The following is a 24,829-nucleotide window of genomic DNA, read 5'->3' as shown; positions in this document are numbered from 1 at the left end:
TCATGTAAAGGTTAAAGACATGGGCTCATGAGCCATACAAATCTTGGCCTCAAAAACTAGCTATGTCCCTTATTAGCTGTGGAACTGAGCAAATTATTTATCCACCCAAGCCTCAGTTTTTCCGTCTCGGTATCTACTGCATGGGGTTGTTTTAAAAATAAAATGAAGTAATGCATGTAAAGTACAAAGCATGGTGTCTTGATAAGTGTAATCTTTTTTTTTTTTTTTGGCTGCGCCTCACGGCTTTCGGGATCTTATTTCCCCAACCAGGGATCGAACCCGTGTCTCCAGCAGTGGAAGCACAGAGTCCTAACCACTGGACCACTAGAGAAAGCCCGCAAGCAGCAATGAAGACCCAATGCAGCCAAAAATAAAATAAAATAAAATTAATTTTTAAAAAAAGCATCATTTGAGCTAAAACAGACACAAAGGAAAGCTTCCTGCAGAAAGTGATGGGAGGCCAGAGACTGCTGGAAGGATGAATAGGAGTTAGGAAGGTGAACAAAGAAGGATGATGTTGGGTGGGTTGGAGTATATCCTGGGGAGATCCAAGTTTACAGTGTGACCCCACCTTCCTGGGATTCTATGCATAGAGAGATATATAAACTCGAAGCTTAAGTTATATACTGAGCACAAAAATTTATTTTCAGGCAATATAGGTTTGTATTCTCAGGACAATGCCAAGTATGGACATTAGTCAAGACTAAGCAATAGGCCTAGAGAAAGAGAGACTTTCAGGTATGAAATACAGCAGTGATGAACAGCAAGGCACTGCATGTGTCACACTTCCTGGGCTATAAACACGTCTCCTAGTCTATGAACTGCCTGAAGTGAGAACAGGTACTGGATTTTATTTGCATTTTGATGCTCAGAGCCTAGCACAGTGCCTCATACTTAGGAGATGTTCACTTGATGTTGGTTGATTGTTTGGTTTGTTGGTCCATTGGTTGGTTGATTGGTTGGGTGGGTGAATGGATGGATGGATGCGGGGATGGTTGGATGGGAGAGAGGGAATGTAAAGTGTCTAGAGCAGTGTCTGACATAATAAATTGTAATTATATATTTATATTGCCCTACAGCATAAACATCTTAATTTTCATAAATACTAAAATAGTTGGGTCTATAAATTCCTACTCATTTAACCTATTTTAATACAGTCCTTGGAATAGTATTTTTCTTATAATGGAAAAAATATAGCCATTGTTTCACGTATGTTTTGTTTGTGCAGAGAAACTAAAATACAAATGCATTCTGAATAAAACCTACCACCATAACACTGTAACACTGCTGAGCAGTAATCCTTTAAAGAAGACTTGTTGATTTGGCATACACCTGAATAAACAGATGTGCTTGGTCCCCAGGGCCATTAGCTTTTTTACTTTGGGAGTGGAAGGGACTTTCACAGGCCATGTTACTAAAACCTTGTTTTGGATACTATTGCTGAGAAACAAACCATTTCAAAACTTAGTCGTGTAAAATATCTGTTGTATTATGGTTACAGGTTCAGTGGATCAGGACTAGGACAGGCTACAGTGGGTATAACTTCCTCTGCTCCATGCTGTCTGGGGCCACATCTGGGAAGGCGCAAAGGCTGGGGGAATGTGATGGCTGGGGACTGGAATCATTGGGAAACTCCTTTGTTCACATATGTGGCCCCTGACGTGGGATGACTTGAGCACTGAACTTAGCAGGAGTGTAAATCAGTGTCTACATGCGTCCTCTCCATGAAATGTGTTTCCCCCAAACTTGGCAGCCTCAGTATAGTTGAACTTCTTCTAAGACAGCTCACAGCTCACAGCTCCATGGGTTTCCATGGCCAAGGCAGAAGCTGCATTGCCTTTTATGACCCAGCCTTGGGAATCATGTCATGTTGCCATCATATATTCTACTGGTTGAAGTAAACACAAGCCCATCCAGCTTTCCTGGGAGAGGACATCCACCCCATAGCTTGATAGGAGGAATGTTTTTGCAGGACTGTTTTGTTTTTGATAGGAGTTTTGCAGCCATTGTTAAAATACCACACCCCTCATTCTTAGAAACTGAACCCTAGAACCCAACAGAAGGAAATCTTACCTTAACTCATTTCATCACCCTTTGAGCCTCATTTTTATTGACATGTATCAGAGTAACAGCCGACGACCGAGCAAGCGTGCCCAGAGCAGTGACACCCCCCAAGCTTCCACCTGCCCCACACATGCACTCCTTCTCCTTAGGATCTTGGCAGCCGGTTTTTGTGCTTTTGCCAGAGTGCAACGATTTTCTGGAAGGACTCAGGGCAACAGGCAAGTGGGCAGTTTCCTGTGGATTCAGATCGTTTAGGACATGTCATTTGGGACTAAGAGACTGTTTCTTATACATCAAGGAGTTTTGGAAAATAAGGTGGGTGGACGCCAGGACCTTGTGTCAGGGCCCAGAGATCTTGGGACTTCAGACTAACTGGCACCAGGGGGCTGAGAGGTCAAGATATGGAATGCTGGGATTCAGATGACACCCTGGGCTCTGTCCAGCGAGACATCACAGCGACTCTGAGGGACCCACAAGAACCAGCCACGCCGTGTCCCATTTGCACTGGTGTACAAATCTTGGAATGAGTGCCCAGAGGTGGTGCTTCCTGCCCTACCCGCCTGGAACTGACGTCCTACCATGCACTTTAGGCCATCAGCTATGGCCAGTCATCCTGTGCTTACTTTGCCTCATGCTGCCTTGAATGACTTGCCATGTGGCAGAGAAAGAACCATCTCCGCTCCCCACAGTGTCACTCAGGACCAGTTAGCAGAACCAGTACCAGCCTTCTTAAATGTACACCATTCAGGATACAGCAGGATCACTAGCTAAGCTTATTTAAAGAGTAGTTGTTATTAATGATAATCATAGGTAACCTCTGTGAGCCCTTGTTGTGTTTTGGTTACTGCAGACAATGTGGGTTATCTGTTTTAATCCTCAGAACAATCCTGAGTTTCGAGGATTAGTGTCCCAGACACTAGTACTGCTAGATACTCATTGGCCATACATGGTTACAATTAAGTTTAGAAAATGCTGTTACTTCTAAGTGGTAATATAAAAGGTAATTCTCCAAGAAGGGGATATATGTAGAATTTTACAAACTTCTTTAATCATAAAACAACTGGGATAACTGATAGTTTAGAAACACCATTTTGAAACCTGAGTGGGTCACCATAAAATATGTTTAGTGTTCTATGAGTTCAGTCTAAGAACTATTTGGAAACAAATATAAGTCTAAATCATTATAGCTGGATTTAGTGTAACTGTCTTTGAAAATAGTTACTGGGGATATACCAAGGATGGCCTGGTGACTCCTGAAAGTAGCTGATGGTTTGTTTTTAGAAATCTGTTATCTGCTCCACAACTCTCCAAAAAAGCCTGCTGCGTCACAGGAGCAAGGAACACCCTGTGCTCCCCACACCCAGTCATGTTGTACAAGGTGAGGAGGCTGAGAGTGAAGATTTTGAGCCCATTCAGCTGTTCACAGGCTGTCCTGCTACTGATCACCCCGTTCCCCAAGAGTCTTGAAGGCTCTTCCCTGAGTGCCATGCTGGAGCCCAGGACTAAGGTGACCAGCCATATTTTAATCCCCAAGATCAATATAAGCTCCAACTTCTTCCTTCATTCTGTTTGTTTTTTATAAACTCACATCCTAAAATACACCCCTGTTACCTTTATTCCTTCTGATATCATCAAAATATTTCAGGAGACAAGCCTACTTTTGCAGCATTTACACATCTTCAGTGCAACCCGCTATGTGTTCCACCGTATGCCTTGAAGAACTGCCATTTGTGGTTAGTATACTTCTAGCTTACACTTGGCTCTCTCTGTTGATTCTGCTTGAATTTAAATGACCATGCGTTTTTTAACTGTGGCAGATCAGAAAAGAATTTTTTCTCCATATCACATCAAGTAAAGGTAGTCTTAGTTAAACTCAGTTGTCAACACCTTCCTAAGATTAGGCCTTACTTTGAAAGCATCACCTGCATAATCGTTAAAGTTAATTTATTCATTAAATTATATATGCATATATACATATAAAATGATGCCAGGCATGGATCTGAGCAATTTACAACTCACAACTTAAATTGCACATTTAGTCGTCTGTGAGGCACTACTATTATTATCCACATTTCATATTTGAGGGAAAGAGGCACAGAGAGGCTAAGTAACTTGGCATGAGGTCTCCCAGCTGGGAAGGGTTGGAGCAGGAATTTGAACACAGACAACTTAGCTCCAGAGTCTTTACTCTTACCAAGGAATTCTTAGCAAACAGACACCGTTGTATTTGCCGTTTCTATGACCAAGGGGTTTGATAAGCTCAAAGCATTTTCAACCAAAATAGCGCATGGTCAATTACTGTGTTAGTTTCTTACACAACTCTTCAGGAGATGGCTGGAAACCTTCCTTACTGATAAAAAGTAAAAACGGAGCCCTATTTCATTTTTATTATTATAAGACTGAAGTGAAAAAATTAAACTAGAAAACATTTAAATTATTTAAAATAGAAGCTCCTCGATCCCAAATCATTATTGAAATATTACAAAAGCTAAAGTCTCATAGGTATATTATACATGCTAGGATGTAATTTTGGGGGGTTGAATAAATTTATTTAGAGAAAAATCTGTTATGCAAACCTGATATTTATTCCTTCTTCTTTTAACTCCTGACTCTTACAAACAATAATATATAACAGAAACAGTATTTTTATTTGAAAACTTTTATTTCAAGGTCAAAATCTCTTCAGAGATTTAAATCTTGTTTTTACATAAAATAGTGTTCTGTCCTGCATTTTGAAAAGATTTCAATTCATATCAAGAGATACCATAAAATGGCAGGTATTAAGCCCCACCGAAAGTGAATCCTTTCTTAATACCTGCTAGGTTAAGAGTTTTCATGTCTAATAACATTACTTAACCACTTTTTTTGTAAATCTTAGTTTCTTTAAATATATTATAGCTGTGAGATCCAGACCACAGAAAACTCTAATATTTTAGATTTATTTGGTTTCTAGTTATGCTTAAAACTTACCTAATTTTCCCTCTAAGGTAAAGACCTCCTAGTATAAAACAAAACTGATGCAAACTTGGGGGAAAAAAGGTTTTTGTTTCTCTGTGGCAAGTTTTTCCTTTTTTTTCTCATTCCAATTATAATGGTAATTAATTAAAGAAATTATGAAAGATACAGAAAATATATACATTGGGCTATTTCCTTACAGTGATTTCCTATGCATGGGGCTTTTAAAATATATTTGTAATCATAGTACATTTATAATTTTTTATCCTGCTTTTTTCACATAGTATATTACAACCATGTTACTGTGCACTCTTCACAAAGATTATTTTTTATTGCAGCATGAGCATCATACTTATTTAGCTATTTCCTAAGGTTAGGACATGCACAATATATTCCATTTTTAATATTAGAAATAATGCTGCCATGAATGCCTTTCTGTATTTAGGATCATTTCCTTAAGATAGATTCTTAGAATCTATAATTCTTGAATTACAGAATATTAAAGGATATTAGTATTTTGAAACTATTGATACAGATGGCCAAATTACTTTCTGAGATGATTTTAACAGTGTACATTGTCTAGCAATTTCCTGCCTATATTTGATATGCTTTTTAGTGTGTGTGTGTGTGTGTGTGTGTGTGTGTGTTTTAACTTGTGCAGCCTGGGAGAGCATGGATATTGACCAGATCCATTGCTGCACAGTGGAAAGAGCTTGAACCTGCCCTCCAAGGACCTGACTTTTTGTCCTGACTCTACAACTAACTGCTGTGAGAACCTGGGCAGCTAACTTACCTTAACGTTCCTTGTATAATGGGGAGATTGGGCCAGGCCAGACGCATTCATTTATTTATAAATCTTTGCTGAGTGCTTTTTGGTTCTTGATGCCAAAGAGATTAGAAAATATGAGTGCAGTGTCTTTTCTCAGGATATTACATCCTCCTGGGGGACAAATATGTGGAAGCAGAATCACATGAAGTTTAGGAGTATGAACTACAGAAGCAACTGATCCTGTGTTTAAATCCTACTTATTAACTGTGTAAGCTTGAGCAGTGAGAGCCCTCTTAGCTTCGGTTTCCTCATCTATGAAAAGGGGATAATAATATCTTTGTCACAGGGCTGTCGTGCAGATTGAATGAGACAGTGGTTAATGTGCCTGGTGCAATATGTGTCCAGTAATTGTTAGGGTTGCTTTTTTCTCTTTTGTTGCTGATATGAATCTAATATATTTGGTAAGTCTTAAGTGGCAGGGAGCACGTGTGCAGAGGCATGGCTTCACAAAAGAATATCATGTGTTCAAAGAATGGGTCCTGGGTTCTGAGCACTGAACAAATGTGGAAGAGCAGTAAGCAGCAGGTGGAAGGTCAGGGTCACGGGCCACAACGAAGGTGCTTTTCAGTTCTAATAGGCCGTTGTAGCCACTTCACAGAGGTGGATGGACCTCCCCCACCCAAAATTTGCCTTGATGTTGATACTGATGATGCCACGTGCCCGTCAAGAGGATGTGAAGTTTTATTACTCACATAATGAGACTTTCTGGAGAGAGCAGGGCAGATTCCCCAGCAGGTCTGGAAATGGCCTGAGAGAGCTGGGAGGGACAACTGGCTTAGGGCTGTGCGGTGCTTGGCGGAGGCGGGGGAGGGGGGGAGGGGGGGAGGGGGTGGGCTAGAGGAGGGAGCTGCACCCGCAGAGGCTTGTGAGGTTCTGACGTCCTGCTGGCACCAAGGGAGGAGGCACGCGGGCCTTCTGATTGACATGAAAGCGTCAGCAGTCATTAACCCAAATTGGAGTCAGACTCTTCTCCACAAGGGCTATGGTTTTATGATGGACAGAGGGAATCACAGTGGCTTTCTTCCCTTCTTAAAAATAAAAACATTCTCTCTGGACCCCACCTCTCCCCACCCCTTTTTGCTGTTCCTCTCGCTCCCACCTTCTCCATTCCTAGCTTAACAATAGTCTCTGCTCCAAACGCTCTCTCCTCCTCCTATTCTCTCTGAAAGCATCTGCAATCAGGTTTCCCCTGCGCCGCTCCTTGGAAACCGCTCTTGTCAATGTGATCACTCCCTTGCCTAAAAGCTGCTAAATCCTATGGTCCTTTCTCAGTCCCCATCACACCTGACCTGTCAGCGGCGCTGGGCACAGTTGGTCATCTTTTCCCTTGGCTTCCAGGATATCAAATTTGCCTCCCCTTTCTCTTTGGTTAGTTCTTTCTCAATTTCCTGACCTCGTAATGCTTGGGGTGGCCCAGGGCTCAGTCCTGGGGCCTCTGCAGTCCTCTGTCTGCACTCACTCTCTTGCTGTAAATCCATCTGGTCATGGCAACTCTCAGGAGTGTGTCTCTAGCACCCACCTCTCCCTGGAACCCAGGTTGTATGTCCAGCTACCTACTCAGAGTTCATACACTCCAAACGGAGTTCTGCCCTTCCCCCTCACTCTTGCCTCTTCCATGGTCTTCTTCATCTCTCGTAATGGAAGTGTCATCTCTCTAGTTGCTCAGGGCCCGAACTGTGCCGTTATCCTGGAGTCCTTCTGTTACCGATCAGGGTTCTTGGCCTTCCTTAAGCAGTAGAAATTGATCAGAATCCAGACAAGAAGTTCAGGCAAGGCTTTATTGGGGCTGCAGCAGGGGGCAGCAAGAACAAACCACAGGTTCGCTTGCTTGCTTGCTCGCTGAGGAGGGGGCAAGCTTGTTTCTTATATGGGGTGAGGGTAGGGGTGTGTCCAGGGGTCGGGCCAGAAGGGTGGCTTAGGTGGTCTGCCCATGCCTTTGGTGGTGCTGTGTGCAGGGGGCATGCGCAGTGCCCTGCCTTTGCTCCAGGCTCTTCAAGAGCGGCAGTTGGGCTTTTTGGTCTTTTCTTGTATTTTGTTCATAATTTGCCCCAACTGCACATGCACACAGTTATTTTTAGTCCCTTATAGTTTATTTGTATTTTGTTGCTCCAGGAGACATTTGTCCAGGTACAAGCACTGCAGCAAAGGGTCACAGGCCCCAGCCTGGCTCACTTCCTCTTTTTCTCCCTCACTCCACATCCAACCCGTCAGCTGATCCTCTGGGCTCCACCTTGAAATGATATCCAGAATCTGGCCCCTCCTCACCACCTCCGCTGCTCCCACCCCGGCCCAAGCCACTGTCTTCTCTTCCCCTGGATTTCCATAATAGCCTCTAACTGGCTGGCCTCCCTGCCTCCACCCTTGCCCTCCTACAGTCCTCAACACAGCAGTCAGAGCGATGCTTTTGAAAAGTAATTCAGATCATACCACACATCTGTTCAGAGCCCTGCAGTGGCGGCTCACGTCACTCAGAGTAAAAGCGAAGCCCTTCCTCTCTCCCACCAGGCCCTTGGGAGCCTCACCTCTCCTCCTCGTCCATGCAGCTCTAGCCACTCTTGACCTTTGCTCTTTCCTGAACGTGCCAACCTTGCTCCTGTCTCAGGACCTTTGCATTTGCCGTCCCCTCTGCTTGCAATGCTCGCCCTCCAGATATCAACACGGCTCACCCACCACCTCCTACCAGTCTTGGCCCAGGTGTCACCTTCTCAATGAGGCCTCTCCTGGCCATCCTGTTTTAAATTGCATCCTCCCTCCCCATCACTCTCTATCCTGTATTTTTTTTTGCTTTTTAAAACTTTATTTCAACATAACTATACTTACAGAAATACACTCATATCGGTAATTAGAGAGCACAATTTAACTTATCCTACACATTTTGGACCAGAAAACTTGGTACATGGTTTGCTTTAAAAAAGAAAGAAAAAGCATTTGCAATCTAGTTTATTTTTCATCTATTACAAACGTATATAAAAGATCCACCATCAAATGCTGCTAAAGCAAACAGCATGAACCTTGAGAAATTAAACTTTGGTTTGTCTCTGAAAAATAACACGTATTGCACTGTAAAAGCTTATAAAATTGGTGCAACAAAACATTGTTGTAATGTTTCAATGCCAGTTCACAAATTTCGATAACTAATGTCTATCCTGTATTCTTGTTTATTTTTCTTTGTAGCATTTATCACTTTCTAGAATACTATATAATGTATTTACTAGTTTTGTTTCTTGTCTGAGGGCAGAGATTTTTGTCAGTTGTCCGCTACTGTATCCCGTTGACCTAAAACAGTGCCTGACATATGATTGATACTTAGTAAATATTTGCTGAAAGAGGGAAAGAGGGAAGGAAGGAAGAAAGGAAACAAGGAAGGAAGGGAGGGAGGAAGGAAGGAAAAAACTATGTTTAAACATATTAAAGAATAATTTTGTTGCATTAAAACATAGCTGAGGTCAAATTGGATGTGGTCATTTCAGACTGAACTGCCCCTCTGCAATAGTCATGTGCACACACTAGGATGACAGTGTCTCCTCCCAGGGCTGGCCAGTGGCTGGTAGAAGTGTCTGCTTCATCACATGTATTCTGACATTCCACCTGGGAACGGGCTACAGGGCCATATACTTGGCATAAGGCTGGTCTTCCCAACACACAAGTATGAGGTTCAACTGCAGAATTTGAAAATCCCAGTCACCACTCACACAGGAGGCCAGAAATCATCTTAGGTTCACATTTGGAATGTGCAGGCATCCGTATTTCAGAACTCCTGAGTTGGTAAATATCGCCAGGAACTATATTGGGCAGGATCAGCTGCACGGCCGTGAGTGGCCTCAAGGACTGTTTTGTTTGGGTGATTGTTCACTGTAAAAAACACAGTGGGGGATTTGAGGTGTTTTGTGTGTCAAACTTTGAAAAAAACATTTAATAGGTGTCTCTTGTCATTTGCAACGTGGGACAGTTTGCATGCAGAAAACAGCTGGTTAATTTGATTTTTCTCTTTTAGTAAAGGTGCATCCTAATCCAGCTGCTGACCAAAGAACCTGGTGGAAAAGCAGCTTGAGGCTCTGTGTGGCACATTATGCTCTACAAATTGCCAGACTGCAGTATGGCCAGAAAGTGTAATTCAGCAAACTTATAGCCTCTGGCAGAGATTTCTCAGGCTCAGTTGAGTGAGCGACAGTGGCAGGGAGGGGGTAAGAGAGAAATACATTTGGATTCTACTATACTGTTGGGTGCCAGAAGCCAGAAATTGAGCATCTTTGACTTTTGTAATAAAACCCCTAAATCAATCGTTTTGGGTACCTACTTCTTTGGCCGGAGATGGGAAGGTGCAAAGGAAGGAAAATAGAAAGCAAAGGATATAAATACTGAATAAGAGAAGAGAGTCACATCAGGCAAGAAGGAAAATAGCAGCTGGGAACTTTGTAATAGCTGCTTCGCCCTTAAAATTTGCATTGCCTGTTTGGGTCTTAGTTTTATAAAAGGTTACCTAAAGTGTCGTAAGGCAGTTTTAGCAATTTGATTCCACAAATGCTCCACTCTTGAACATAACCTTACTGTCCTTTCTGAAACTCAGCATTTGAGAAATTTGACTACGATTTTTAAAGTTCTTGCGTAAGGAAATGGGTTACTACATTCTGATGTAAACCTCTTTTTTTCCTCATTCAAAAATTGTGCACAGAAACAAAATACCAACAACTACATGTTGAAATGTGTGAAATGCTTAATGCAACCAAAAGTCTTTCTCTGTAACGGGGAGTAACTTTTGTGTCTACATCGAAGCAGACTGTGAGAAACAGGAGCAATTAGCCAAAATTGTTGACATCAGCCTCAATAAAACAGGTGGAGAAATAAAGTGGGAAGGACAGCAATTTCAACATTTCACAATCAATCACCCCAAGAAGCATCAGATTGTTTATGTGCTTCCAAACAAGGTGGTTTGGTCCATTTTGGAGACCACACAGGTCTTCAGTTTGGGATGAACGCTGACTTCTGTGGATGAAGGGAAATGAGTTGTAAGAGAGGCGGCAGGACCGATCCTCCAGGCTTTTTGTGTCTCTCGTATTGAGAGTGGCCCTCTGTCCCTGGAGAACAATTAGATCAGCAGCTGGGCGTCTTGTGCCATCAGAGTCAAAGGTCTCTCCTCCTCGGACCAGGACACAGCAGATTTGGAGGTCACTGGGAGTTTTAGGAGACAGCCAGGTCAGCCCTTGATACCTGATGCTTTGACAGACTCCAGTAAAGCCAGGATTATTCAGCTTTAACTGGCACGTTGGTGGGAAAGATGGCAGGGTCCCACCCTGGTCTCTCATTTCTTTTGCTGTCATGGGAATGAGTTTGCAGTTGAGTCATATCCCTCTGTTGTCCTTCTCCTCTTTCAGGACTGAAAACCACAAGCAAAGAATATAGCAAACACTAATGGGACAGTTCTTAGGCAAAGCAACAGAGATTCGGCAGTATTGGGGAAATGTTCAGAGTTCATAGGATCAAACAGGCCGGGCTTAGTAGTGTTGATAAAGAAAAACTACCACTTTGATTATCATTCAGCAATTTGGGATTTGGGCTTTTTCACTTAGTATTTCTAGTTTTTTCACTTGCAAACAAGAACAGAGAACCAGATGTAGGATGCCACAGCAAAAACCACAGTGAAAATCTCCGTGCCCCTCTATCCACTGTCCTCTCATAAGCATTCTCTCCATCTCTCTCTCTCAATCAGACACACACACACACACACACACACACACGGGTGTGTATTTTAAATACTGAAATAATAAGTAGTAAGCATACATTTAATATACCAATATCCAGCAATTAAAAATATTTAAGTATGACCCAGAGAGAGTGAAAACAAAAGGAAAAAACAGATTTCTTACCAGCACTCTGGGCTGAATGAATGACTGCAGCATATTGCTGGGTGTCTCTGAATCTGGGCTGGATTTCACATTTTGTAGCTTTGGGGAAATAATGTGCAGTTCAGACTCATAACTCAACCCCAGAACCTCAGATAGATGTGTGGGAAATACACTGATGGTCTAAGCAAGAAAATAAAAGCAACCTTTTAAAATTAGAAGTCTTTTTCTTTTTTTTTTTTAAAGCAAGTGATTTTGTAAATTTATTTATTTATTTATTTTTGTCTGTGTTGGGTCTTCGTTTCTGTACAAGGGCTTTCTCTAGTTGCGGCAAGCGGGGGCCACTCTTCATCGCGGTGCGCGGGCCTTTCACTGTCGCGGCCTCTCTTGTTGCCGGGCACAAGCTCCAGACGCGCAGGCTCAGTAGTTGTGGCTCACGGGCCTAGTTGCTCCGCGGCATTTGGGATCTTCTCAGACCAGGGCTCGAACCCGTGTCCCCTGCATTGGCAGGCAGATTCTCAACCACTGCACCACCAGGGAAGCTCAAGAGGTCATTTTGATGGAAGACAAGAAAAATAGACTGCAAAAAAGTGGGTTTGTTTATTTTCATGAGACAAAACTTTCATGAGAGCTAACGTTGGCCTCATGCTAGTCACTGGAGGTATAGCTAGTAGAAGAACTCGGCGGGGGGGGGGCCCATTTTAAAAGTTTGTAGTAAGTCCTCTAGGAAAAGAGAGGAGGAATGAGCCCCATGTCAGCTGTGAGTGGTTTCCACTGCTGATCTGCTGCGACAGGAGGGCCAGGGATTTCCATGGGAAGAAAATCAGGAGAGGGACTTCCCTGGTGGTCCAGTGGTTGAGACTCCACCTTCCAGTGCAGGGGGTGCAGGTTCTATCCCTGGTCAGGGAGCTAAGATCCCCACATGCCTGCCACCAAAAACCAAAACATAAAACAGAAGCAATATTGTGGCAAATTCAATAAAGACTCTAAAAATGGTCCACATCAAAAAAACTTTAAAAAAAAAAAAAGGAAGAAAATCAGGAGACCTGATTCCATTCCCCAGGACACGCCCGTTAGGACCTCGGTTTCTTCATCTGTAAAAATGAGAATAATGATTCCCGCTGTACCTTCCTCATAGAATAGAGATGTTACCGAACCAAACTTGGGTCCACTCACCCACACGCCATAAAGCCAATCTACTGACACCAGGTTGTGGTGAAGGAAAGTGCAGCATTTATTGTAAGGCACCAGACAAGGAGTCCAGGGCAGCTAATGCTCGAGAGGCCCAAACTCCCCAATGGGTTTCAGAGAAGCATTTTTAAAGGCAAGGTGAGGGAGGGATGTTGCAGGGTATATGATCAGCTCGTGCACAATTCTCTAATTGATTGGTGGTGAGGTAACAGGGCAGTGTCACAGGGGTTCACATTATCAATCCTCACCCTCTAGCCGGACTGGGGGCTACATGCTCATGGTCATCATGTAGTTAACTTCTTTCATTTGGTAGGGGCTTTAGTATCTGTAAAGTGACTCAGGAATGTACATCAGATACTATTATCTGTGTACTTCTGGGAGGAACTAAAGATTCTGTGACTGCCATATGGCTGATTTACTGTTTAAATTGTTTCCAGTTCTCCTAGCCCAACTGCTATTTTTGTCACTACATGTTCACAGCCTTTCAATCATTAATTCTTGAGCCAGGCTTTTTTTGTGTGACTCAGGGGAAGCCTTGGAGACTACATCTTTTCTACAAACAAGAGGCAGGCAGAGGACATGGTGGGGGGGAGGGGCGGGGTCTGTCCTGGGAAGGCCCCTAGGGTTCTGCTTGGTTACAGAGATACCATATCATATAATATAGTCCACAAATGTACAATGGTACTTTTAATATTATTCTAGTCCTAAACTTGGTTGTGACCCTTAGGGCCTCACCCTGGGGCAGAGTCCCCCTGTTTCCACTACCCCTTCTTGTGATACCAAAAATCTGATAGCTTGGTCAAAAGAAAACCCCAAAGGGCATGGCCCCTGGATTTTATATCAGAGACTCAAAAGAGTATATTGACTAGATGAATAGGTAGTGATGATAATAAACCTCTATAGTGGTACTTTGACTTCAAGATATCTTATAGCCATGGACATTCATTCAGCAAAATTTAGCAAGCACCTACTTTGTGCCACGTTTGAGGTATGACACTGGGGTTTTAACTGTGACCTGAGCACACACAGTATCTGATCTCATAAAGTTAGCAGTCTGGGGAGGGTCATAGGTAATAATTTAAAAATCATACTGCTAGGTCATGGTTATATATTCTTAAGGTGGCGGGAAGAAAGGGTGGAGGGTGAGGCTGGGAAGGTGGCAGGGGCTGGACCACGCAGGCCCCTATAGGCCATGGTGTGGATTTTTGCCTTTAAGTGTCTGTGGAGTTCTAAGTGGCATGATGGGAGGTGAGGGAGGGGTGGGCGTGAATAGAAGCATTTTCACATTCTGTGTTTGAAAAGGTGTTGATTCCTATGGTGGGGTGGTTTTCAATAGCATTTACTCCATTCATACTTCCCTCTTCTCTGATAATCCCCCTGAATTGAAGCGCTTGAGATTAGTGCAGTGGTTTTCAATGTTAGGAGCACATTTGAATCCCCTGGGGTTTTGTTTTTTTTTTTTAAAGCCCAGGCCCATCCCCAGAAATTTGGATTTCATTGGTCTTAGATGGAGCTTGAACTGGCTTTTGTTTGGTCATTTGTGTTCCCCAGGTGATTCTAATGAGCACGTAAGGCTGAGACCCACAGGTACAGAGGAAAGCACAAAACGGGTCCTCAAAGTGTGGCCCCTGGAGCAGCAACATCAGCGTCACCCGGGAACTTTTCTCAGGCAGATTCTTAGCCCTGATCTCACACTGACTGAGCCGGAAACCCTGGAGCTGGGGCCCAGCAGTCTGTGTTTGAACCAGACCTCCGGGGGTCCTGAGATCCACCTGAGTGTGAGAAGCACTCGCTGTCGAAGGTTGCAGGCAAGAGAACCTGGAGTCCGGACCTGGTTCTAGATCTAGTTGTAGAATAGCTCTGTGATGAGGGGAGGGAGGTGCAAATCATTGAACTTCTCTGACCCTCAGTCCCTTCAGCTGTGAAAAGAGCAGGTGGGATTAGGTGAGCTCAAAGGTTACCTATGATGTTAGTCTATCATCTGTGCACACGAAAGCTAACAAAGTCTTTATAATATACTTTTTAAAAATCTGTATTTTTATATAATAGAACCAGAACATAATCACTGTAGGAGGCTCAAAATATACATGAAACAATAAAGAAGAAAATAAATGTCAATTAAAATTTCTCCACCTAGAGAGAACTGTTGCCCCCTCCTAATTGTTTGGTGTGTTGGAGATATTTTGGTGTTTTTTCTTCTGATATTTTCTGCATGCATCTACTTACAAACCTGAAATCATGGTTCAAGAGCCTGCTTCTCGCCTAACATTATATCAGGGGCATATCCCTTCATCACTAAAAGTGATTTTAATCATCTTTGTTAGTGTCTACCTAACGTATAAACATTACATGTTTATACCATAATGTATTTAACCTTTCCCCTGTCTTGGATGTTTAGGCCTTTTCTCATTTCTTGTTATTATTATGATGAATATCTATCTATCTATCTACATATTAATTCTTTGTCTGAAGACCTTCTTAAGAGAATCCTAGAAACAGAATCATTTGATCAATGCACATGAGGCATTTGATACATTGCCAACTTTTTTCCCCAGCAATGGGCCACTTCTTAAAAACACCATCAGTCTGTTAGCGAGCTGTCCTCATGACACCCTCACCAGCATCAGTAATATTGATTTTCATTTCACATACTGCCACAAGGCAGCAGATGCCTACATCTACAGGGTAGTATTGGTAGCAGGGGTATAGCTCAGGCTTTCAACACCCAAGGGGGGGACTCAGGCTCAAGAGATGGAAGTGAGAGTGGCCCCAGGATGACTAGGACCGGGATTGCAATAGTGGGGAGAGACTGTCTTGGGATTGATGATGACACTTTCAAAAAGCCCTCCTTAAAATGTACCACAGGAATTTACTTGAAGTCTATGGAAGAATTGCAGATGAATGGTAAATCACCTTTTCTAGAAATTGGTACTAAAAAGGCAGACTGTTGTGGTCGCCAGAGGCCAAGACGTGGGTCTGCCTGCAGCCAGGTGGAGAAGGGGCCTTTGATTAGACGAGCTTCTGAGGTCCCCTATGGATTTAAGATGCTAGGTTACTAAAGTCAGAGAAGAGAGAAGGGTTTCCTTCCTTGCACCATCCTGGGCACTTTATACGTACACATGCACCCCAACAGGCTTCGTTTCCCCATGTTTTCCTGCCCAGTGACCCATTCGTGCTTCCTTGTCTTCATCTGACAAACTTCCACTGCCTTCTCATTACCTGATTCTTTCTTGGATCCAGGATCCTAATCATAGAGACAAAGAAGAGTGAGATGCCATGCATAGAAAATAGAATCCAACCCTTATTTATAAAAAAGGAAAAGGGAAGTGGTGAGCTTATGTCCCCATTTATTTATAGCCCCACCTACTTCCAGAAGTATCTTAAGTCATGGCTGCTTTGGCAGAGGACTCAGGGAGAAAAAAAGTCTCCTCTTTAAAACCCAGACCAGGGAACACCAGCCCTGTGAGTTGTTAACAGGTTAACAATGGGGAAGAGAGTAATTCTGGCATTGAATTCCTGAATATTTTAAAATGTGAACTTTATTTGGATGAGAGGTAGTTTAGAGGGTGGTTAAAAGCATAGATTTACTGTTATACCCAAAAGAACTGACACAGGTGTTCAAACAAAAACTTGTTCAAGAATATTCTTAGCAGCACTATTCACAATAGCCAAAAGGTGAAAACAACCCAAATGTACGTCAGCTGGAGAATGGATAAACAAAATGTGGTACATCCATACAATGGATTGTTATTCAGCAATAAAAAGTACTAAAGTACTGATAGATGCTACAGCATGGATGAATCTCGAAAACAAGCTAACTGAAAGAAACTAGGCACAAGAGACCATAGATTGCATGATTGCATTTACATGAAATATTCAGAATAGGCAAATCCACAGAGAAAGCAGATTAGCCATTGCCAGAGTCTGGAGGGAGAGGGGAATGGTGATTGACTGCTTAATTGGGTAAAAGGTTTCATTTTGGGTGATGGAAATGTTCTGGAACTAGATAGTGGGAATGATTTCAGAACTTTGTGAATGTACGTAATGCCACTGAATTGCTGAATTATACACTTTTAAATTGTTAAAATGGTAAATTTTATGTTATGCATATTTTATCACACACACAAAAAATAAACTTATTCTTGGGGGGTGGGGGGGAAAGCATAGACCTAGTTAGTTGTGCCCAGGTTCTAATCTCAGCTCTACCATTTACCAGCTGTGTGACCTTGGGCAAATCACTTAAACCCTCAGTTCCCATTTCCTCTCAAAGTGGGGGTAACTGTAACAGTACCTACCTCAGAGGGTTATAAATCTTAAATAAGCCAACATATGCACTTAAGCATATAAGCAATATAAGCATTTGCTTAGCATAATACCTGGCACAGAGGAAGCATGCTGTAAATATTTGTGTTATTAATCTAACCCCGGTATTCTCAACTGGGGGCAGTTTTGCCTCAGGAGAAATTTGGCAGTGTCTGGAGAGATTTGTGATGTCACAATTGGGGGATGCGACCGGCATCTAGTGGGTGGAGGTCAGGGATACCGCTGCCTATCTTACAATGCACAGGACACCTCCTCCACAGCTAAGAATTATCCAGCCCCAAATGTCAGCAGTTCCAAGGTGGACAATCCCTGATTTAAACGGAGCATGTAGGGACATGTGCTTCATGTAATGAATATATGAATAAAAATACGTCAGATAGAAATTTTTGTTCGAAAATGACTGCCAGCCTGTCTCTGTGTATAGAGAACGTGTGTTAGACTTTGTGAGGATGTAAAAGAAACCCAGCCTCAGTCCTGGAGGAGTTTGGATAAGAAGAGCTCTGTGTGTGCAGGGCTGTTTAAGAGGGAAGTTTTTACCAAGAGACTTTTGTCATCATTTTTCCTTTAATAAGAGGTGATCTGGGGTCATCCACACTTCTCACAATAATGCTTGCTCAGATGCTAGCACTTAACAGTTCCCTATAAAGACGCATCTTAAGTGAGGGAACAGTGTCTGTTCACATATCTGAATGTGTCTTGTGTTTGAGTAAATTCTATTGAACAAATATCTGAAAAAGAAATCACTGTCAGAAATAAAAATTACTTGTTATAAGTAAAGGCACAGACACAAGAAAAATATTAAATCTTCTTGTATTCAACCACGCACACACCAAAAGGTAAAGGAGACCCCCTTTTGCCCACTTTCCATTTAAAGAGTTATTTTATCAGATTCCAAAACCATATATCCATATACTCAGTCTAGTTTGGATCACAGAATATCTTCTCACACAGAATGACTCGCCATTTGGATCACAGAATATCTTCTCACACAGAATGACTCGCCATCAGAAGGTCTGTCCTGATTTGCTAGCAGTGAAGTTTGGGAAAGGGACCCTTATTCCTCCTCTCTGTCCTTTTGCCTTTAGGCTAAGTATTGGAAGACTGTTAAAGGCATGCCAAACCTTCAGTCAGTCCCTGTGCGTGGCAGATGTCCTTTAGGATTGGGCGATGGGAAGGAGGGCTAAGGAGTGTGGTGGAGACCATGAGGAGGGCAGACCCCTGGAGGTTCACACCCTTGGAAGCTAAAGCATAGGGATGCGTGGGGCAAGAGACCCCACTCCATGCACCACCTTTGCACACCTTCCTCCATAACTCTGGTTTCCTGTATGAATAAGTGCTTTCGACAGCTTATTTAGTGCTACTATGGCAGGGAATCTTACTAGACCCTCTTGTAGGAGGAAGCAAAGGTGAACCAGACATAGAACATGTCACACGGAGTTCTCAATATGGCAGACCATAAGACCTGTTATAAATCACTCTAATAAAGTGATTAAGTGCAATAAGAAAAATGTGGGGAAAACACTATGGGATTCCAGAGGAAAGTGTTTGCCTCCAGTGGGGAGTTTGGAGAAGTCTTTTTGGAGAGGGTGGCATCTGAGTTCGAATGTGAATATTGGTGGATATGTGTAGATGTGGAAATGATGCTGGAAAATGCTAAAGGACAGAGCAAACTACCAATGTGGGAAGTTGACTATGTCGGAGAAGAGGATTTGTAGCATTTGTGGCAGGGAGTATAGGGAAATAAATAAGATGGATAGATTGAGATGAGCTCATGAAAAACCCACAATGCTAGGACGCAGTCAAGCCATGGGGAATCAGTGACATTTTCTGAGCAGAGGTGGAGTGGTGACTGGACTAAGGCAGCTGTTGTGCAGCTGTGTATAAGGTGGACTGGAGAGATATCAAGGGTCTGAGTTATTGTGAGGCAAGAATAGTAAGGAGAGGCCAGACTTGACCGATATTTCAGATAAAGAATTTGGCAAGACAAAGTAAAGGAGGCAGCCCTGCACTGCTTACCTAGGTGCTTGGACATGGGGTTCAGAAGCGCGGGTGCTGGATGCAGATGTTTTGGGCTGTAGTCCTGGCTCTGCTGCTTAAACCAACTGCATGTCCCTGAGATACCTCTTGATGTCATAATCTCTTCATCCACAGAATGGGAATAAAAGTCTTGTTTTACATACACATGAGAAGATTAAATGAGTAAGTGCACTTAACACATTCTAAATCTCGTCTGGCATAACATAAGTTAATGTGCTCAAAAGCCCAATGTAAAAGTTGGCTGTTATTATTATTGAAAGTAAAAAGAGGATGAAATGAGAGGATGGACTTCTGAACCAAGTTGGAATGACAGTAATTGCCAGGAATAAAGAATTACACAAGGAAAAGTTTGATCGTTTATTACTCTCCCCAAGGCTGCTTGGAGGGGCTGGAACATGGGGCCCCATAGAGGATGGGGTGAGATTCATGGACAGTCCCATCTACATCACGGTCCAACCATCTACGTTCTTGTTTTCTAGTTCCGAAAGCATTGATCATACTGTCTGGAATTAGCTGCATTAAACTTTGCCAACAGATTAGGAGTCCTCCTAAGACATAATGATTTCCTCACTTCTATTAATGCAGAGACCTGGGACCAGAAAACCAGGGTCCCAAGGGAGACCATCAAACAGATGATGCTTTTAAGAGCAAGGAGGGCATTAGCTTGGATACTAACAGAATTAACACGGAAAAATTTTTTTTAAAGAATAAAACTATGATGTTTTGGTTTTAGTTAAGGAATCTTGTCTTGTCTTTGTATGGAGGGAGCTGTTTGTGGCTGGGTCGGGTGAAGATGGGGGTATCCAAAATAAGAGGCAGGATGGGAGCAAGACATCCTGCCTCTTATTTTGAAACTTTGACTGCAGAAACCAGAGCTGAAATGCTATACCATTCTCTTATGCCTCATTCAGTGGTCAGACTGTTCTAATTTAATGCGTGCATAAGAATAAAAATTAAGCTTTCCAGTGCTGGGGCAGATTTTTTTTTAAAAAAAGAGACACAGGCTTTATCCCCTATAAGATTAAACATTAGGGTTTAAAGGTTTAATCTGCTGGAATTCAGCCCAGGATGGGGTTCAGAGCCCCAGAATAATTGGATACAGCCTCAGGCTTTGAACATCAGAGCTGGTTGGGGGTTGTGTGTGTGTGTGTGTGTGTGTGTGTGCGCGCGCGCGCGTGTGTGTGTGTGAAATATGCTAGCGAGCGTTTGAGGTCTCTCCTTGGCAATGAGCTGTGGCAGGAGGAATAAAGCTGCCTGCCCCTGCCTCCTGCATTGGTTCCTCAGTGGCTAACTGGATACAGCTTCTGGGGGGTGCCGTGTTCATGAATGTGTGCTATTGTTCCAGGCACACGTCGGCCTTAAGAAATAGCACAAAACAAAACAGGCCCGTCCTTATTCAGATGCAGAGCCCCCTCCATCACTCAAACCAGCCCTTCCAGGTCACATGCCCGAGGCCTCTGCAGACAGGACGCAGCTGCCTCTAATCTGCTGCCTAACATTAGCCGCGGTTCAAAAAACCTGACAGCGCTGAGCTTCCCAAGGCTCCGCAGAGGAAACTAGAAAGATCTGGGGTCCGGGCACTATGTTCTCCGAGGAACTGTGGCTGGAAAATGAGAAAAAGTGTGCTGTGGTTCGGAAGCCTAAGCAAGGCAGGAAACGCCAGGAGCTGCTGGCCGTGGCCTTGGGGGTGAAGGTGGGAGTCAAAGGCAGCTTTCTTTGGCCCCCTCTCAAACTCTTTGCCTGTCCACAGATCTCCTCCCTGGTCCGAAGGGCCGCCCTCTCACACAACGACAACCACTTCAACTATGAGAAGACACACAACTTTAAGGTAAGGGAGCCTCTGCTTTCTTTCTTCTGTGATAAAAGGGCAGGTGGAGAGCTCCAGTTTATGCTTTCCATCTGGTCTTTGATGGTAAAGTAACGAGACAGCAAACTCCTCTGCTTTCCACATTTAGTTACTTGCTTTGAATCAAATCAGACAGGAGATTTCAGAAAGCAGTTTGCTTGATGCTGATGCTTAGAAACACCTATATGTATGTATGTTAACTTAGTTCTGGAGAACTGGGCCCATTTCCTCTTCACATTCCCACGTCCAATGAAAGAAAAACAGAGCATGCCCAGTCTTTGGCATTTAGAGCTCATCTGGTGAATATCAAGCAGTACTTTTCCACTCGGAGTAGCAGTAAAGAATATTGTTATCTCTGAGCAAGTGAAAACAGTTGCCCGTTTCACATTTTGTGTTTTGTCTTTTGTTTTCTGGGACGCTAACTCTTTTGGTTTATGTGTAGACAGCTGTGAAAGCAAATGACGACAGGAGATACCATCCAGTAGCTTTTGTCTGTGCTCTGGGTGCAGGGGGCACCCTGGCAGCCCCACCAAGCTCCTTCGGGTCACAGCCTTGGTCCTGCTCACCAGACCAAACAAAAAGATACAGAGAGCTGGTGGCGGTTTAAGTGGATTTTCCCGTGTGAATTTATAAACTGGAAATACTGCTGTCTTCATTTCAGACTAGCAGTTGTAGAAACGGCCTGCCATCAGAAAATTACGCGTGTTTCCTTTGCCCTGATGTGTTTTCCAAGAAGCGCTGGGAGGAGGTTCTGATGCCAAATGGCCTGGCTTGAGACGCCATTGAGTGCAGGAGAGACAGGACAGCGTTAGAGGTTTTACCCCAGCAAATGGGCTGACGATGTGGAAGTTGGAGAGAGTGGAGATGAAGGGATCCAGGAAGAAAAGAAGAGACAGGGGCAGCTAAATGTAAATTGTATTCTCTTTTAAAAACTCGTTTCCCTTAGGGCCAGTAGCCCGAGTAACAGCTGGAACTAGATAACCCTTTGTCAGAAGTGACCAGGGAGACCTAGTTTATTCTGTTGCTTTCCTATCCTTCCTACAGACAGATGTGTGTCTATTAAATATACATTTGTGTTAGTTTGGTCTGTTTGCCCTGCTTCTGTTTTTAGAAAGCAAGCAGCTCAGGCATTTGCATGCTATAATTGACCTGAGGCATGGAATTTATTCAGCTCTCCATATTTAGCATGAGGGTGAAGAATTGCATTAGATAGGTCCTCATCCATGCCAAGGCTTTTGCTGTTTCTCTCATCACTGAATAGTGACAGGTCTAATTTGGGGCATCACTGAGTAGAGACAGGTCTAATTTATGTTTTTTCTCTTTCCTCTTTTCTATCTTTACCCTAATTTTTTTTTTTTTTTTTTTTTGCCTTACGAAAGTATTTTTCTGACTTCTGGCAGAAATCCCTGATTTTTTGCATCCTATAGATGCACTACCATGAATGGGAGGATGGATCTTGGACTTGCAAATTTTTTTTCCTTCCTCTTGAAAATTCTGATTCTTTTGGCTTTAAGATACAACTGGAATTTTGCCCTACGCAGTTATGTGTTTACATGGGCTAGCTTCTCTCTGTAGATACTCTGTCTGAGTTTGTGTGAAAAATACCCAAGTGTATTTAGTTGATTGATAGTTGCAAAACTAATTTCAATCTTTTTAAATCTTAGATCTCTGCACGGGACATAAAGACATTTAAAACAAAAAGTTAGTTGAATCTTATTTTCTTAAATAGTTCTGTTGCTAACATGAACTATATTAATTATTTATCACTGAAAAACACCAACAGCTTTTTAAACGTTTGCTTTAAAAGTCAGTATCTATTAGCTATATCTATTAACAATATCTCTTCTAACTTACTGCTATTAAAAGAAGAAAAGGCAGAGAACAGACAGGTTGTTAGAGGGGAATACACAAGCCAGACAGGAGCGTTTCTCTTCCGTGTTTTAAATAGACACCTTTGAGACATAACAGACCCTTGAGTCGCTGTGTCAGTTGATTGTGGCTTTCAATGGTACTGCTCGTGCCACTGTCCTTAAGAATGAGTGGCTGAGGCAGGAGGAGGGATGGCTCTTTCTGTCACTCCTTTCCCCATCCCCGCCTCATTCAGCCCTCTCCTCACCCGCCAACCAACTTTAAGTGGGAACTCTGCATGGTCTTTAGAAGAACATTCTAAAAGCAGGTCCCTGCTATAAATAGAGCAGTGGGGTTTTAGTAACATGCCACTGACCTAACAGAAGAAAGAAAGCTCTTATCAAAGGCCCCTGCCATCTGCTTGGAATCTGTTTTATATCTTAAATTTGCAGTAAGTTTTTATTTATATTAACTTCTAGTAGGCTTTGTTCTGAAACTTTCTTGATTTGTAATTTGGGTTATTATTGGAGGGTATTATGTGTTTGGCATAGAGAAAGTGTTTAAAAAGAACAAGTAATCACATTTTCATGCTTATCAACAAATAAGCCTTGCGAGGCCCTGTCTGCACTCTCGCCTAGAGGCCTCCTACCAGAGAGTCAAATCTGCCAGCAGATCTTGATGCCTCACTTCAGAACAGGATTTTCTGCCCCAGTCAGGACTAGTCCCCGGGTAAAAAGCCCTCTCCTCATCACTCTCCCCAGCAGCTTCATCACAAGCAATGAATAGATAACCTATAATGAAAAGGATCTGAAAAAGAATACATACATACACATATATATATATATATATATCTATATATATATATATATGTGTATATATATATATATATATATATATATAAAATATAACCGAATCTTTGCTGTACACCTGAAACTAACACATCTTTGTAAATCAGCTATACTTCAAATTAAAAAAAAAAATACAATAATTACAATTTTTAAAAAGAGCAATGAGTGGAAACTCCTGACACGGTACGGTTTGGAACCCCTCCCGCTGCGCTCTTTAAGAAGGCTCCCTGACATTGCTCCTGAGGGCATATCTACTGCCCTTGCTTTCCAAACAAGGCGTGTCTAGGAAAAGCCGAAATTCAGCTCTGGAAACAAAAGGTTTCGGCAGCAATTTAAAGTTGCGCCTCATTTCATGCAGTAATTATATACTTCTCAACACTGTATACAAATGCGAGTGTTGCTGATTTAAATCCTAAATTCTCGGGTTACTTGTACATACTAGGAACTAAGAGTAGCTGCTGAAGGAATGATGACATTAGAAGACTCCTCTCTAAAATGAAAACTGTTTGATATATAGAAAAGCTGTTCTGTTATTTAACGTGTCTTATGTCCGCATCTCTGTTTATCCATGGGACTGAAAGAGGCACACTCCCGTAGGTAAACTAGCTCTCTTTTAGAGGATCTGCCCTAAGAACACCTTATGGCTGAGCTCTGAAACCCTCGAGAACCCTGCAGCGCCATCAGTCTGGATGACTGTCCTTCCTTCCCCACTTAGCACAGTGATGAGGTAGCTGTGGCCAGCTTGGTACTCCTGCCCACAAAGTGCTCTTTGGCAAGGAGCTTAATTCTCTGAGCGTCAGTTTCCTCATCTGTAAAATGGGAGTGCTGTAAGGTTTAAAGAATACATGTAAATCACTCAAGGTCACTGGCACCCAGTAAGTTTGGCTACTATTATTACTTTATTGTTCATCTTTTCGTGTCTCTCATTTTTCTTGAGTTTTGATGTTTAGCTTTCTCTCTGTCTCTGTATTTCTTCTTTTCTACCTTCACTTCTTCCTGTCCTTCTTTTTTCTATCATCTCTTTCTTCTTCTCAACACAATGTAGTTA

The 24,829-nt window shown here is 42.7% G+C and overlaps 1 protein-coding gene across 1 annotated transcript in view; it reads left to right on the top strand.

Moving 5' to 3' along the window:
• The window catches only part of CHN2 (chimerin 2), a 328,992-nt gene that overhangs the window by 273,861 nt on the left and 30,302 nt on the right, over positions 1-24,829 (top strand). Inside the window, exon 7 of the mRNA XM_007193498.2 lies at positions 20,990-21,067. Within this exon, the coding sequence (XP_007193560.1) occupies positions 20,990-21,067 (78 nt within the window). The remainder of the gene's footprint in view (positions 1-20,989; positions 21,068-24,829) is intronic.

Source organism: Balaenoptera acutorostrata, chromosome 7 (genome assembly GCF_949987535.1).
Source record: "Balaenoptera acutorostrata chromosome 7, mBalAcu1.1, whole genome shotgun sequence".
In the NCBI taxonomy this organism is placed as follows: Eukaryota; Metazoa; Chordata; class Mammalia; order Artiodactyla; family Balaenopteridae; genus Balaenoptera; species Balaenoptera acutorostrata.
This window is presented reverse-complemented; position numbering and strand designations above follow the sequence as displayed.